The sequence below is a fragment of the Bidens hawaiensis genome, unplaced genomic scaffold, assembly GCF_021521415.1.
Source record: "Bidens hawaiensis isolate Kalapana, Puna unplaced genomic scaffold, B.hawaiensis_p1.1 tig00001511_1, whole genome shotgun sequence".
Classification (NCBI taxonomy): domain Eukaryota; kingdom Viridiplantae; phylum Streptophyta; class Magnoliopsida; order Asterales; family Asteraceae; genus Bidens; species Bidens hawaiensis.
Genome location: NW_027491085.1, coordinates 1,724,562 through 1,740,726, shown reverse-complemented (window position 1 = coordinate 1,740,726; position 16,165 = coordinate 1,724,562). Strand labels below are relative to the sequence as shown.

At 36.4% G+C, this 16,165-nt stretch overlaps 1 protein-coding gene across 2 annotated transcripts; it reads right to left on the bottom strand.

Annotated features, from left to right (window-relative positions):
- Nucleotides 1-4,545: 4,545 nt before the first annotated feature.
- Nucleotides 4,546-9,876, bottom strand: LOC143580817 (uncharacterized). 2 transcript variants are annotated; one of them, XM_077063749.1, is made up of 6 exons: nt 9,186-9,876; nt 8,328-8,448; nt 8,001-8,142; nt 7,379-7,415; nt 6,429-6,696; nt 4,546-5,095 (listed from the first exon to the last, which is right to left on the bottom strand). In XM_077063749.1, the coding sequence occupies exons 1-6, from the start codon at nt 9,366-9,368 to the stop codon at nt 5,025-5,027; spliced, it is 822 nt and encodes a 273-aa protein (XP_076919864.1). In that variant the 5' UTR covers nt 9,369-9,876; the 3' UTR covers nt 4,546-5,024. The 2 variants fall into 2 exon arrangements, with proteins under 2 accessions (XP_076919864.1, XP_076919872.1); XM_077063757.1 differs by having other exon boundaries at nt 6,429-6,693.
- Nucleotides 9,877-16,165: the final 6,289 nt, after the last annotated feature.

Below are 16,165 nucleotides of genomic sequence, written 5' to 3'. Positions count from 1 at the left end.
AGCCGGGCGCGCGCGAGTGGGGATTGATAATTAAGCACGGGCCATTGCAAACATTCAAAGATTTTCATTGCGCATGAATTGTTTAATACAATACATTACATTGTTTAAAAATTACATAAAAACATCCAAGTATAAAACTGTTGAAGATTTCCAAGCCATATCCCCTTGCGCGGCGGGAACAACCACGCGCATCGAAGGGATAGAACTAAAATCTTCCAAAAAGCTAGTTTAGATGTTCAGCGTGAGGTGCTCTAAGTGTGACTCCATGCGCTACCTAATTATCTCCTGAAAGACACGTAAAAACATTTGAATCAGTATAAACTGAGTGAGTTCACAAGTTTTAGTAACTTGATAAATCGTATTGCATCATAATCATTCTGAAACATAATTCTGGTAGCATCATTAAAACACATGCTTGGTAAAACATAGTTCTATCAACATATTCTGATAAAATCGTTCCGCGGTTTACGCGCGAACATTTCTGGGAACTGTGCTCGTCTGTGTAAGTGGCACTGCCACTACGAGCGAAACAAGTAATACTGTCCCGCGGGTTACGCGCGGACACTTCTGAAAAATCGTGCTCGTCTGTGTAAGTGGCGCTGCCACTACGAGCGAATAATACCGTCCCGCGGGTTACGCGCTGACGTTGTGCCGGAAAACAAGGCGCTCGTCTGCGTAAGAGGAGCGACCTCTACGAGCGGGCTCAATCCCATAGTACTGCCCCGTGCTAGGCACTCGTCTGTGTAAGAGGTGCGACCCCTACGAGTGGGTGGATCAAACCAGCAGTCCCTACCCTTAGAGTTCCAATGGTAAAGTGATCACTTACTCGTATCGCACTCTCATCGAAAACCATAGATAACCGTTTGCATTGCTCATCATGAAACATAATTTAAACACATAATCGCTTGCATAGCTTGTAAGTATACCATGATAAAACAATATTTAAGTACGTGTCCCTCGCCCCGAAAACAGTTTAAACGTAGTGAAAACAGTGAAAATAGGGGCTGTGAGACTCACCTGAGGTTCTTGTTAAGGGATTAATCGAGATTCGGGTTTTCTTGGTGTTGGCCTCGGAATCGAAGGTCTAGAATACGATTAAATAACAAGAAGTATATATATATTAAGATCAAGAAGTAGGAGAATATAAGGGTTGGATAGTAGATCTCAAGGTTATATTCTCGGCTTACCTAGTAACAGGATCGGAAATGAAAACAACGGATGCTTGGGAGAGGATTAGTGCAACGTTGGAAGTTCTTTGAAGTGTGTTTTGGGTGATAATTTAGGTTACAAATTTATAGGCAAACTCAAGGGAACACAATCCCTTGCTTTAGGGGATTGTAATCTTTTCATATCTAGGTGTAATGATGATAAAGTATGGAAATTATTGTTATTTATTTAAAAGTGGAGTAGTGGATAAAAGATTTGATTTGATTTGGTCAGGACATGCGGGTCTGGGGTTGGTGAGAATAGGGTGGCTGACAGTTGACTTTTCATGTTACAGCGTGCTTTTTCAGGAACTTTTGTCAGTGTACAGTAAAAAGTGGAAAATCTCTGAAACACGCTACTGTTTCCTTTTGGGCGGGAGTAATCTCCTTATGTCTGGAGAATAGACTAAGTGTTCTGTGCGCATCACTTTGTGCGCATAGCTTTCTGCGTGAAGGACATTTCTTTGCTGCGGGTAGGTGCGTAACCTTCTCGCAGTTAGGGACATTGAGTTTCATTTGTAGATTCTCCAGGGGGTCTTGGTATTTCAACATAGTGATCAGTCATGTTGAAGTCAATTCCATCTTGGAGCTTCAGACAAACTAGCTCTCAATGTTCCCGCCATGCGGGGAGGTTAGTTCCCTTCCGCACGCGCATAAACGATTTAGGATGCACCCGCCTTAGCATCATGCGGGATGGTCAACCCATAGACAACATAACGTTAAGTTACATGAAAACATAAAGCCAAAATATTCACGCATGGCGCATATAACACATGCTCACGCTGGTTCTTAACATGGTGCGCTCGCGCAGGTTGCATGTAACAACTGCACGCGCTGACTAACATGGCGCGCTCGCGCAGGGCGCACATAACAAATGCACGCGCTGACTAACATGGCGCGCTCGCGCAGGGCGCACATAACAAATGCACGCGCTGACTAATATGGCGCGCTTAATATTCACAATCACCTAATTATTAGGTTGATTACTTAGTTTAAGGGGTTGGAAATTTACCGGGTGTCACACATGAGTTTGAATTGTCTTGGTCCTCTTGTAGCCAGAATATTGGTTTAGTTGAAGAAGAATAGAGGGCCAAGTTTTGCTGAAAAATAGGCTGCGTGGGTATACTTTTTGGGTATTAGTTGTGTTAATTAAGGAGTAAGGGACTAAGGGTCTTTTTCTTTCGGTTTGATAGTTGTGATTTGTTAATCATAATCATATTTGTTACGGTTTGATAGTTGTGATTTGATCATATTACGTTAACCATGCATACAACAGATTTCAGTTTATATGCTTACTAATTTATAGGCAATGTCTCATATGCTTTTGCAATAATTCGGTACAATTTGGTCGTTATTTATCTTATGCAACTGTGTAAAAATATTATTGCTATATAGCTATAGTATTTTTAAGTTAAAAGTAAATAGTTGTGTATCATATTTGAAAATAATTTGCGTAAACCTCAATGGTGGAATTCTCTTAAATTTTTCACTATTAAAATTTAAACATACTTGATCTATTAGCTCTAAGTAAACGTGATATCTTTAAATATGCTCACATAGATGTAACTACACAATTAAGAAAAGTTATATGCTTAGACATATATTGTGGTCTAACGCCCTATCAAGGCTGGCTCTTGGGGGTGGCAGGGTGGTCGACGGCATAGGCTCGACACCCCGATAAGCCCGATTTTTTTTTAAACTATATGTATTTTTTATTAAATACAATATGTATATATTTAAATCTTTAAACTCAATTATATAACCATTAGCTTGGTCTAGTGACAAAGGAGTATTACTCTCAACCAAAAGGTCTAAGTCGAGGCACATAATTGTTTTAAGGGACCTGTCGTGGACACGAAGCCTCAACCACAAGAACGTATGACCAACACTTTGTTGGAAAATTAGAAATGATGATTCAAAATTAATTTATTAATATAATGATATAAAACTCTTGCATAGGTGAACCTCTTGAATAGAGGAGCTTGATAACACTTAATAATTTTTTTATGTAACATTAAGTCACTAATTAAGCGAAACACTTAGTTTTCTTTCAACTCTTGTATATAACAGTAGGTTTTGTGCCTCATAAAGAGACTTGAATTGTGTTCACTCAAAAAACCACATGGTTAGGAAAATATAGAGAGGACTACTCTCTACTTGATTCGTTTACCATCTTATTCTTTCTTATTTCTTTACAAGAAAACTGATATACCTCGTGTAACCTCGGGGGCATAGCCTTTACCGGCGGTACATGCGGTTTCGATTGTTATACACTGAGAGACAGACAGACTCTTTGGTAGAGACCCGAAATCTGTTTTAAGGGATCTGTGTTGATAGAATCCTCAGCCACAACCGTCAGCATTAGTTCGTTTTTATAGCAAAGGATCATACAAGAAGATGCATATCAAGCTCTCGTTGAATACTACACAAAAGGTCGTTCGAGAATACGCGATTCATGGAGCTTAGTCGATGACCAATGTGATGAAGACACAAGACGGAGCTATTACATGAAGTACCCGATGAAGACACCATATCTTATCAATTTTAAATATAAAAATTTGTATGTTATATTCATTTTATTCGATTTCGTAAACGGTATTGTACGTGTATATTTCTCATTACTAACGAGAGTATCGTTATTGTTTATTTTACTTTGTATTCATTTATTTTTAATAAAAAGTGAACCTATCTCCTACACACTTGATACTTGCTTTAAACACACGTCAAAGAATGTTGGAGAATCACACCAGCATGCATAAACCATTATATTTTGACAAGAATAAAACACATTTGATCATATTTGATTAATTCCAACAGACACAAAAACATTTTACAAACGTTGATGATGATCCAAATCTCTTAGAGACTGATGACGATCTTGACCATATATAACATGATTATCCATACATAACGTATGATGGTTGTGTTCCAAGCTCGTTGTTAGTAATTTCATTGGTGATCCGGATCTATGGACGATGACGATGATCGATAACCTTAAAGACGTAGAAGATGATCTGGATCTTATAGAGGTTGATGATTGATGATGATCTTGACCATATAAACCATGATTTTTCAAACATTAAATAAAAATGGTCATGTTCCAAGCCCGTTATTGTTAATTGATATAATGCTCAACTTTATTTAGTTTATACACATTATAGATGGTTATAAATCTATTGTAAAGGAAAACATACAAAATCCAACTTAAAACACTATTTATATATAATCACACGTTTATAAAGTTATTTAAGTATTAAGTTTTCATTGATTTTTTTTATATTACTTAGCCGTATAAAAAGTACTATACTAACGTGTGATTAAGTCCTGCATTTCACATTAGTAAATACAAGCTAAATTTGTTGTTTGGAGAACCCTAATTATGAAAATCAACAAGACAACACTTTTCATGAACTTTTTTTCGACATCATGCATCATAAGATGTTAACTCTCCTGTAGCCACGTCATAAAAGCCTACCATTCCAAAACAAAAGCGATTTCATATAAAAAAAACCCTTTCAGGTATCAAAATGTTGCATTACTTCAAATTTAAACATCGGGAAAGCTTCTTTTTAGGTAAAAAAAAGTTACAACAATTAACCATAAATAAAAGAAATTTAAAAGAATTGTGACTGGTAGGTAAAAGAATAATCAGCACGACGGGTAGTCGCATATATCTTTGTGACCAAAGGAGAAATTATTTATGATGATTCTTTCAGAAATATTGAAGAATACAAGAGAGTTGAAGGGCCATTGATGAATATTTGTCAATAGTGTATTTTGTTTGGTTTTTAGCCAACATGTGTGTGTTTTTCATCCGTTTTAGGTGTTGGGACTCTCTGAGGTTACTGCACCACCTTCTGTTTCACTTGTATTTTGTGGAGTTTGGGAACCTGTAAGAAACAACACATGTATAATGTTCAAAGATGCATCTTTGAATAATATTGTACTACTATTTTTTCATAATATACAACTCAATAAAGCAGGGGACAATCCAATTCTAGGGAAGTGGTCAGTCACTGTTGTTTGTATACTAGTGGCTAACATGCATACAAACATACATACATTGCATGTATGTATATGTCACATGTATGTAGTTAAGTACTATTGAGTATATCACAATACGATTTTACATCTTGAAATATATGTGTATAGGAATTATTTTAAATATATTCAGAAAGAATAGATATATGTTGTCATTCATATCAACCAGTAGATATATAAATTATAGTTCATTCTTTTAACATAAAATACAACTTATATTCTAATTTACACCAATAATTCTAAACTAATCATTTGTTCAGGTTTAAACTTAAGACATTAGGTTTAAAAGATATACACCTCTACTAAGTGGGCTAGCCCACGTTAACATATATAAATTCATGTAGTGTTCAAAACTTTAGCACAATAATAATACAGTTATAACCGGTGTTGTAAAAATCACGCATAGACGGTGATTAATCAGCCATCACAACTCTAGATTTTAGTGTGCTGAATTTGAATACTATCATCGCTAAAATAGCCCGCTAATTCATTGGATTATGATCTCTGACTTACAACGTAAATATTTTACCCTTTTTTAGATGCAAATTCAAGTAAAACAAAATCAAATCAGATTTAGATCTTGCTATTTTATGGTTAAGACCTATTTTCATAACATAATAACAAAAGCTTAATGTATCAAGATGACACTTGAACAACCTTGTGAAATGTGAACTAATGCTCTAAAATCCATAATTAGTTGATTAAGGTTAAAAAAACACCCAACTAATATCATAACCAAGTCAATGAAGAGAAATCTAACCTTACTAAACTCACCCTACACTAGCAAATGATCTTGTCCTCACATGTACTCCAACTGTTTGACTGTTTTTGGTTTACTCATTTTGTACATCTGGCATCACTTCCCCATTGACCCCATAATGGGCCTATGACCATCACCCCTTACAGCTCATCTCACATGGTTCTTATGGGCCCCACCATTATCACACACATATATGTATATATATTACTTATATTTTTTTTTATATATTTAATTTACATGAATTCCTATGGTATCTTCACATGGTTATTATTCTACATTATTAACATATTCATTGATAGGCAATATTAAAAAAGTATATATATTCATTAACATATAAATATATAATAATATAATTTTTCATTTATATTATTATTATTATTTTTATAAAATAAAGGTTATAATAATATAATAGTGACACTTACCCGTGGGGGAGGGAGAAAGAAAAGGATGCCTCGTGGGGAGTAACAAAGGGGGAGGAGGCGGCGTAAGATAACCAGGGAATGTTGACGGGTCCATCTGCGGCGTAGGATAGTAGATGTAAGAAGGTCCTTGCATACGTTGCGCCTGTGGTGCAGCAAATGTTCCTCTGGGTGTAGGAGCATAATAATATGGTGGGGAGACTGTTGGGCCTGTGGGCCAATAAACTTGATGATAGTATGGCTGCTGAAGTGCTGGATTGTACATTGCCTGCTAAACCACACTCCCACCCATTTTCATGTTATTAAAACTTGTACTTTCTGCAGCCTTACTTGTAAAGTACTATCTTCAACTTTAATAACAAACATTTTTTAACTTTTAACAATATACTTTATTCAAAAACTAAATATCTAAACTTTCTTTGAAAAAAAAAACCCAAAGAAGCTCAATCATCCAGTTACACCCATTGACAAAAGGCCATCATCAATTTCAGAGGAAATCCGTTGCCCGAAAGTCCACTGTGATAAAACATCTGACTCACTCACAACATTTTGACACGAATGAAACTTACGATGACCAAAGAAAGTCAATGGGGATACCACTAGAGCACTGCTTATTTGGTTGTGAATATTGAAACTATAGTTTAAAATTTCTTAATATAGAAAATTTTAATCTATTTTACCTTTTTGCTTTCAAAAAAATAGATTTGATTAGGGTACAATTAAAAAGATATTTAAATGTGTATATATATATTGCAACTTATTTGTGCTAACATAGTACAATAACGTAGTCAAACAAAGTACGATGATAATTTCTCTCACTTTAATGAAGTCCTGATTCCAAAAGTAAAATATAATTTTTTTTTTAAATAAATACTTTAAAATGTATAAATATTGTTCTAAACTTCTAATATGCAAAAAAAAAACTAGAAAAGTATTGACGTTTAAAGACTTACTTGTTGGTAGGCATAATCGGGAGGGTATGTCGCGTATCTGTAATCAACGATCATAACCGATTTAGTTAGAATTAATCGTAAAATAACTGTAGATTGTTACAATCGAAAACTATTAAAGTTTTTCTTAAAGATTTAATCTAAAAACAAACAAATAAATAAATATAGATTTTTTTTATTAAATAATTAAAATAAAAAATAAACGGGACCATTAAAAATCTGTAAAAGCTGAAGGTTGTCTGGATGCAATGGCAGCCAACTTGGTATTAAAGTTACTCTTTTTTCTTGTAGAAATTAATTAAAACACTATACTTTTTATCCTATAATATAACTACATAAGTTATACTTTTATCAAGTGTTAATGATATATATTAAACCTTTTTACAATATTTTATATAACTATTTAATACTTTAATACTCGTAAATTGTATATATATAATTATAAAGTCAACACTGTATGTCATTTAAGCACTGGCACAACTTTTATGTTGCCAACTCATTTATATAGATATATATGCCCCCACACCCACATTTCTTCTGTCAATACCAACTGTCCTTGAATTTATAATGTTTTTTACTTCACTTTTTTACTAAATGTATACAAATGTTAAAAAAAAAAACTAACCCATACGGCGGATACATGACGGAAGGTGGTGGCGGCGGAGGCCCTAGCGGTGGTGGTTGTGCCACTCCACTATAAGATGATGATGAACCTTGACCCATTATATTAGGACCTTGGAATGCAATATTGCCACCTTGATTCCTTCCTAGGATTTCAATAAAAACAATGATATTATATTATTGCATGTTTTTATAAAATTTAGTTATAGGGAATCTCGTTTTAGTAAAATGGAACACAAGTCATAAGATGTTAAATAATGATAAAATTATGTAAATAATGTAAAAGAATATATATATATATATATATATATATATATATATATATATATACCTTGAGGAGAGGGTCGAGGTCGTCCAAGAGATGCAATATTGCAATTGGCTCTTCTTCCATCTATCATAGGGTTTGGGTCCTCACAAGCACGTTTTGCAGATTCAGGGTCTCGATAAGTTACCTGAAATATATATTATATATTACAAAAAAGTATATATTTATTTATTTTTTATAAAATGATCGATATCTATCTAACAGTTAAATGAAAATACACTCTTTTAAATACATACACACATGTATATACACTTATGTATGAGATGGATATAGGCAATGAGTCATAATAATTTTATTGTTTTAAAGAAAAAAAAACAAAAATGAACAATTCGTTTTTTTCATTTAAAATAACTTAAATTGAAAACGTACTATGTAAAGATAATAGTTATTGCCTCTCACTTCTCTCACCTAAAATTTTAAAACTATTTATATGAGTAACTTATAGTTGATTAACATGTACATTTGTAGCTGAATCGTAAATTTTTTAAAAATATAACTATTGTCAAAATTTAATAAAAAGTAGATTTGTTTTTTATTTTGTTCTCACATTTAGTGTTGTGTAATAGCTAGTTTTTGCGTAACTATTTTGATATCATAACAGTTATATGTTATAAATGAAAACATAAATGATACAAGAGTAACAATTATAACTTTTTAGGTACATAGTTAATATGACATATCCTTGAACATATAAGAAAACACACAAAAACACGCATGACAGTTGTCTTGGAAGGTTTGTAGTTGAAATGTTTTATTTGGGAAACAACCCATTAATCACCAAAGAAGATTAAAAATAATAATGCATTTTATCATTAATGTAAATAAAAGTAAACTTTAGAAGAAATAAAAATAAAGATAACTTACAAATCCATAACCCTTAGACTTGCCGGTGATTTTATCAGTGATAATAACAGCTTCAAGAATGTCACCAAATTGTTCAAAATATGTACGCATTTCATCGGTTTGTGTCTCCCAAGCAAGTCCACCAACAAAGACTTTGGTTAGAGTTGTGTCACCAAAGGGAGATCGATAATGTTGGTAAGCCATTAATATTAATATTGATGTTGAACTTGAACAGGTTCTGTAGTTTGTTGATCAAATAATAATAATATTATTCATGCAGAATCAAAACAATCAGGTTCTTGTTTTCTGTTTCTGTCGTCAACTTCTTCCATGAATTATATTAGAAAGAAAAGATTGTTGTTTCTGGTGTTTGATGGAAAGGGTGCTCAAAAAAACCTAGAAAAAGAGTGGTGGGGAGAGAGAGAGAGAGAGAGAGAGAGAGAGAGAGAGAGAGAAGGAATCCGACAGTTGCAAACTATTATTTGCTGTACATCAGAAGTGAGGGGTGGGGTGAGTTTATGGCTTTGGTGTAACAATTGACAGCTGCTGCAAAGGAAGAAAGAGGAGAGAGAGTATATGTATTATATATATATATGTGTGTATTGATTTGGTATATGTATGCATTTTTCTATATACGTGACTACATGAGAGAGGAATGATGTTTGATTGAGCCCTCATTGTCACATACAATTATATAAGTTATAGTAATTATTAAAAACATTGTTTTGATGTAACAAATTTGATAAAAGTTTCATTTTTTTCATAAGTTATTTGTATGTATTTTTTCATGTAAGTTTGACAAAAATAAAATAAAAATAAACAAAACAAGTTTACACGATTTCGGAACTTAGTGTTATCTATACTATTGTTATGGGAATAATGATATAATTGCGCCCATATGTGCGATGTAAGAGAGTTAATAGATTGTTGGTTTTTATCTACACTGTATTTTCTTTTTTATATAATGTACATTTATTTTTCAGGTTTGGAAATCAGGAAGATGGAACAAGAGGTTCGAAAGCGTGTAAGTAAACCACATGAGCACAACATCCTGCCATACAGGCGGCACAACTGGTTACTATGAGTATCGTGTTAGATTGGTAAGCTAATCATATTTTTGTAAATTCTAGCAATTGTTTATTAATTAACACTTATTACATGAACAATATTATACTATTTGTCTAGATGAAAATACTAGCTAGGTACGGAACCAATTTATAAGGAAGGTGTTTTTGTTACACACCTCACCAAAAAAATGTAAAGAAAGATTGTTGGCCAGAGATCTCGACATTAACAACTTTGAAGGGGGTGCTTTGTGCTGATCGAGTCAGATGAGCTTATATAAGTTATATCTTTCTGTAGGGGTATGGTACTAAACCCGGTTTTACGACCCTAAATTTATTATGTTTGGCTTATTTTATTATATGGACTAATACAATGATATTGGGCTGAGGGGGTTTTGTGGAGGTAACCCTAACTGGGCTAGGCCCATTAGGGTACCATGATGGTGGCCATGAGACTCTCTATATAAGGAGGTCTCCACCTCCTTATTAAGGGGTCATGCTCAATAAGAGCCACCATCACTTTTTTATGTCTGTAAACAAGAGATCTTCAGGATTTCTTAGCAGTCACCTCCACACCCCCGAAAAACCATTGCAGGTCTCAAGCAGCCGGAGAAGAATATCAAGACGTGGTTCGTTCATCTCGAAAATCCGTGGAAACATCGTCATGGATCAGGTCAGATTCATTTCGTGCTTCGACATTGGCGCCATCCGTGGGACGGCAACGAAATACCCTTCGATCTTCATCACGGCTGTCAGATCTAACCCAGATCTGGAAGTTTACAGAAAAAGGCTTCAAGGCTTGTTCTATTAAAGCTCAAAAAGATCCATAGATCTAAAAGAGGCTTCCAGATCTGTGCAAAAAGAAACTGCCTGATTCGAATGATCAGGTCTCCGGATCTGTGATGGTTTTAAATCTGCTCCGAGCTTCAGATCTATCTAGATCTGATTTACAGATCTAGATCTAGATTACAGACCTGGATTTTAGGTTTAAAGTTGCAGATATGACTCTAAAATTGCAGATCCAGAAATTACCAGACTTCCGCCGCCATGTACGCGCGCCCGCGGATTCTCACTCCGCAGCCGTGCATTTGCCGCCGCGGAAACCACCATGTGGGTTTTGCGCAAGAGACCTCCGCCATGCACGCGCACTCACGAGTCACCACTCCATCGCCGTGCATGCGCGCATCAGGCCTCGCGCCAAACTTAAAGGTTGGGAATCCTCATAATATCCCATATGGCTACGCGCCAAACTTAAAGGTTGGGAATCCTCATAATATCCCACATGGCTACGCGCCAAACTTAAAGGTTGGGAATCCTCATTATATCCCACATGGCTACGCGCCAAACTTAAAGGTTGGGAATCCTCATAATATCCCACATGGCTACGCGCCAAACTTAAAGGTTGGGAATCCTCATAATATCCCACATGGCTACGCGCCAAACTTAAAGGTTGAGAATCCTCATAATATCCCACATGGCTACGCGCCAAACTTAAAGGTTGGGAATCCTCATAATATCCCACATGGCTACGCGCCAAACTTAAAGGTTGGGAATCCTCATAATATCCCATATGGCTACGCGCCATACTTAAAGGTTGGGAATCCTCATAATATCCCATATGGTTACGCGCCATACTTAAAGGTTGGGAATCCTCATAAACCCATACGGCTTCGCGCCGAATACAAGACCGAACGCGGCTCCGCTCCGTTCAACATGCACACCACCATGATGCTTGAGCGCAGTCGCATATCACATGCTCATGCACCACATATGCTCACGCATTACAGATGCTCACGCATATTACATATGCTTACGCATCACATGCTCTCACATCAGTCTACGCGCACGCGCACGCAACATCTGCGCATGGCGCATGACACAAAGTCTACGCGCACGCGCATGCAACATCTGCGCGTGCGCCTAACACAAAGCCAGAGCCTATGCGCACGCGCACGCAACATCTGCGCATGGCGCACAGTCTACGCGCACGAGCACGCAACATCTGCGCATGGCGCACAGTCTACGCGCACGAGCACGCAACATCTGCGCGTGGCGCGGGACATAAAGTCTACGCGCACGCGCAAGCTTTATTTTTCTTATAGCTCGTAAACCGCAACTCGCGCAAGCTCCATTATTCTTACAGCCCGTAAGTCGCCTCGCGCGCAGGCTTTATTATTATTATAGCTCGTAAGCCGCAACTCGCGCAAGCTCCATTATTATTACAGCCCGTAAGTCGCCTCACGCGCAGGCTTTATTATTATTATAGCTCGTAAGCCGCAACTCGCGCAAGCTCCATTATTATTACAGCCCGTAAGTCGCCTCATGCGCAGGCTTTATTATTATTATAGCTCGTAAGCCGCAACTCGCGCAAGCTCCATTATTCTTACAGCCCGTAAGTCGCCTCGCGCGCAGGCTTTATTATTATTATAGCTCGTAAGCCGCAACTCGCGCAAGCTCCATTATTATTACAGCCCGTAAGTCGCCTCGCGCGCAGGCTTTATTATTATTATAGCTCGTAAGCCGCAACTCGCGCAAGCTCCATTATTCTTACAGCCCGTAAGTCGCCTCGCGCGCAGGCTTTATTATTATTATAGCTCGTAAGCCGCAACTCGCGCAAGCTCCATTATTCTTACAGCCCGTAAGTCGCCTCGCGCGCAGGCTTTATTATTATTATAGCTCGTAAGCCGCAACTCGCGCAAGCTCCATTATTCTTACAGCCCGTAAGTCGCCTCACGCGCAGGCTTTATTATTATTATAGCTCGTAAGCCGCAACTCGCGCAAGCTTCATTATTCTTATAGCTCGTAAGTCGCCTCGCGCGTAGGCTTTATTATTCTCATAGATCCGTAAGTCGCCTCGCGCGCAGGCTTTATTATTCTCATAACTCATAAGTTGCCTCGCGCGCTTATGTTACATTATTATCAAGATGCGCGCTCCATCTTTTATCAGGCCTCGCGCCACTATGATGCGTGCTATATCTTATTTATGCCAGGGCACCATCATTATCACAAGGACCGCAACATGTCACCATCATGGGGAAAACCTCCCAAAACTCAGACAATAAAGACAAGGCCGAAGTAAAGGGAAAAAACCGCCCCATGATCTAACACACCTCATTAAGTCCAGCGCTCCACCTGGACGCTTGCGCGCCCAGGAGCAACGCTGGACTTGGGGGGCTTGTAGGGGTATGGTACTAAACCCGGTTTTACGACCCTAAATTTATTACGTTTGGCTTATTTTATTATATGGACTAATACAATGATATTGGGCTAAGGGGGTTTTGTGGAGGTAACTCTAACTGGGCTAGGCCCATTAGGGTACCATGATGGTGGCCATGAGACTCTCTATATAAGGAGGTCTCCACCTCCTTATTAAGGGGTCATGCTCAATAAGAGCCACCACCACTTTTTTATGTCTGTAAACAAGAGATCTTCAGGATTTTTAGCAGTCACCTCCACACCCCCGAAAAACCATTGCAGGTCTCAAGCAGCCGGAGAAGAATATCAAGACGTGGTTCGTTCATCTCGAAAATCCGTGGAAACATCGTCATGGATCAGGTCAGATTCATTGCGTGCTTCGACACTTTCATTTTTATATACTTACCATATGAACATTAGAGCATTCACATGTTTTAATAACTTGATTTTTCGGCTTCAATTCCAGTTGGTTTATGTATGTCTTTAGCTTCGGGCTCAGTCCACATTCTCACCAAAAAGAAAACAATTAATGAAAATTTACAAAATGAAAATGCACCTAATTAAGAATTCAACAAAAACAGTCATTTGAACTAACAATAGTATCATTTGAACAAAAAGTGGCATAAATTGAACTAACATGATTAGTGTCATTTTAAATAAAAGTAGCATAACTTGAACTACAATTAGTATAATTAGGACTGATTAGCCCTATATATGGACTCCTTGAAGCAAAATAATAAGTTATGTTTTCTGTATTTTACCATCAAGGCACTTGGGAAAATAGGTAAGTTTGATTTCAGTACGTAGTCTGGCAACTTTTTGAATGCGTAATAGCAAAGTGAAACCAAGACAAGTTTGATGCAAGTTATCCGCAGATTCCCAAAACATGATGATTTTTTCAAATTTACCATAAAAATATAAAGATAAGGGAAAGATTACCAAATGATCAGATGTGACTGCTCAAAGGCTGTGCGTAGTTGGACGAGGGGGCGAGAAGAAGGGGGGACCCCCCCCTCCCCGGCGGTATGTGGGCGAAAAGGGGCGGGGGCTAATTGTCGCCGTGGAAGAAGAAAAAGATATTATTATTTTATTAATATGTGTGTTATATATTATATATTATTATTACTGTAGCCCCTACACCATTACACCCCAAAACAAATTATCACCCCTTGCTGACTGGGCGTCACACAGCGCAAAACGTCCCAATTTGTAGCCCCTTCACTATGCATAGCCTAATAATTGCGTTGTTGGTGATGAATTGTAGGAGGACTACTTGCTAGTGTTGATAGAGAATGATTTTACTGAAGACGATCCCTCTTCGTTTACACTAAATTTAATGTTGAACAAGAGAGCATGCTTAAAATAAGGATTTCTACATTTACCAAATTAAGTAATTACGTATAAAGTTAGATAATTGCGTAACATATATACATTATACGCAACTTATTTATAAATTATAATTACATAATTAATCCATTACACATTAACTTATATGATAATTACGTATATACATAATTACACATATTTTACATATCGAATATGTTTTTTTTTTAAAAAAATTGTCACTTTTTTTAAATATGGCAATACCATACTAATATTTTTCAAAAAAAAAAAAATCAAAATTTTATGATGTATTATTTTTCTTAACATAATGTCATACAAAAAGTTATCAACGTTTAAATATTGAAGGAATTTGATAAAAGTCAATAATGGTAAACTATACAAATTTTACCCATACAATCATTTTTTATGATAAAAACTGATGGCGTGACATAATTTTGTTATCTCAACCAATGATTTCTTATAAGCATTAATATTCGCATTAATATTCGTGATGTAGATGTCGTACTATAATAAAAAACAAGTATTTATGAAGCTTAAATACCAATAACTAGTATGGGTAAGTAAGGTCGTCTTTACAGGGAATCAGTGGAAAGTGCAAGTAAAGTTCATAATTATTAACTAATTAACTACGGTGGACAAACGATGTCAAGCGGTTTATAAAAGATGATTTAATAAAAACACACGGTTACTTGGAAAAGTTTGTAAACAATAATGAGAAAACGATTCACTTCAGGTTCAGGTAATGTGATGACCGACTAATCACAAATTCATAAGATTAATTGCGCAGTAATTACTAAACCTAACAGTTGGGTTGTGAGGACAAACGATACACTAACCGAATTGTTGACACAACTGAACTCCGGTTTACCCAATTACCAGTTTAAAATATGAAAATCAGTTATAAGCAATGACTAACGATTATTGGTTCAATGACATAAGAGCTAACTCTACATGTGATGAACACAACCAGAAAAGTGATGCAAAGTTTGACAACCAAAATCATAAACGATTTAAACAATCAATTCATAATGTAAAACAAGATTAAAGACATTCAATCAAGTTCATAAGCATTCAAAACATAGAATCTGATCAAAGTTAGTTTACACAAAACCCTAGCCTAAAGTGAATACAATGGTTTAGCCTGACATCGGCATCACGAAGGATTCGCTTATCTGATGAGAGGATGAAAGCATGCGATGAATGGACGAACTGAAGGCTTCGGGATGGTGGAAAATCGTCCTAGGGCTTGTACTTGGTTGAAGGAATGAAGGATATCTCGAATGGGGGCTGAAAAACTGATTATATCAAAGTTAGGGTAATTTTTCCCGTCAGGAGGATGTTAACGCGGCGCTAACATCCCAGGGGTGAGACTTTAGCGCCGCGCTAAATACTCAAAAT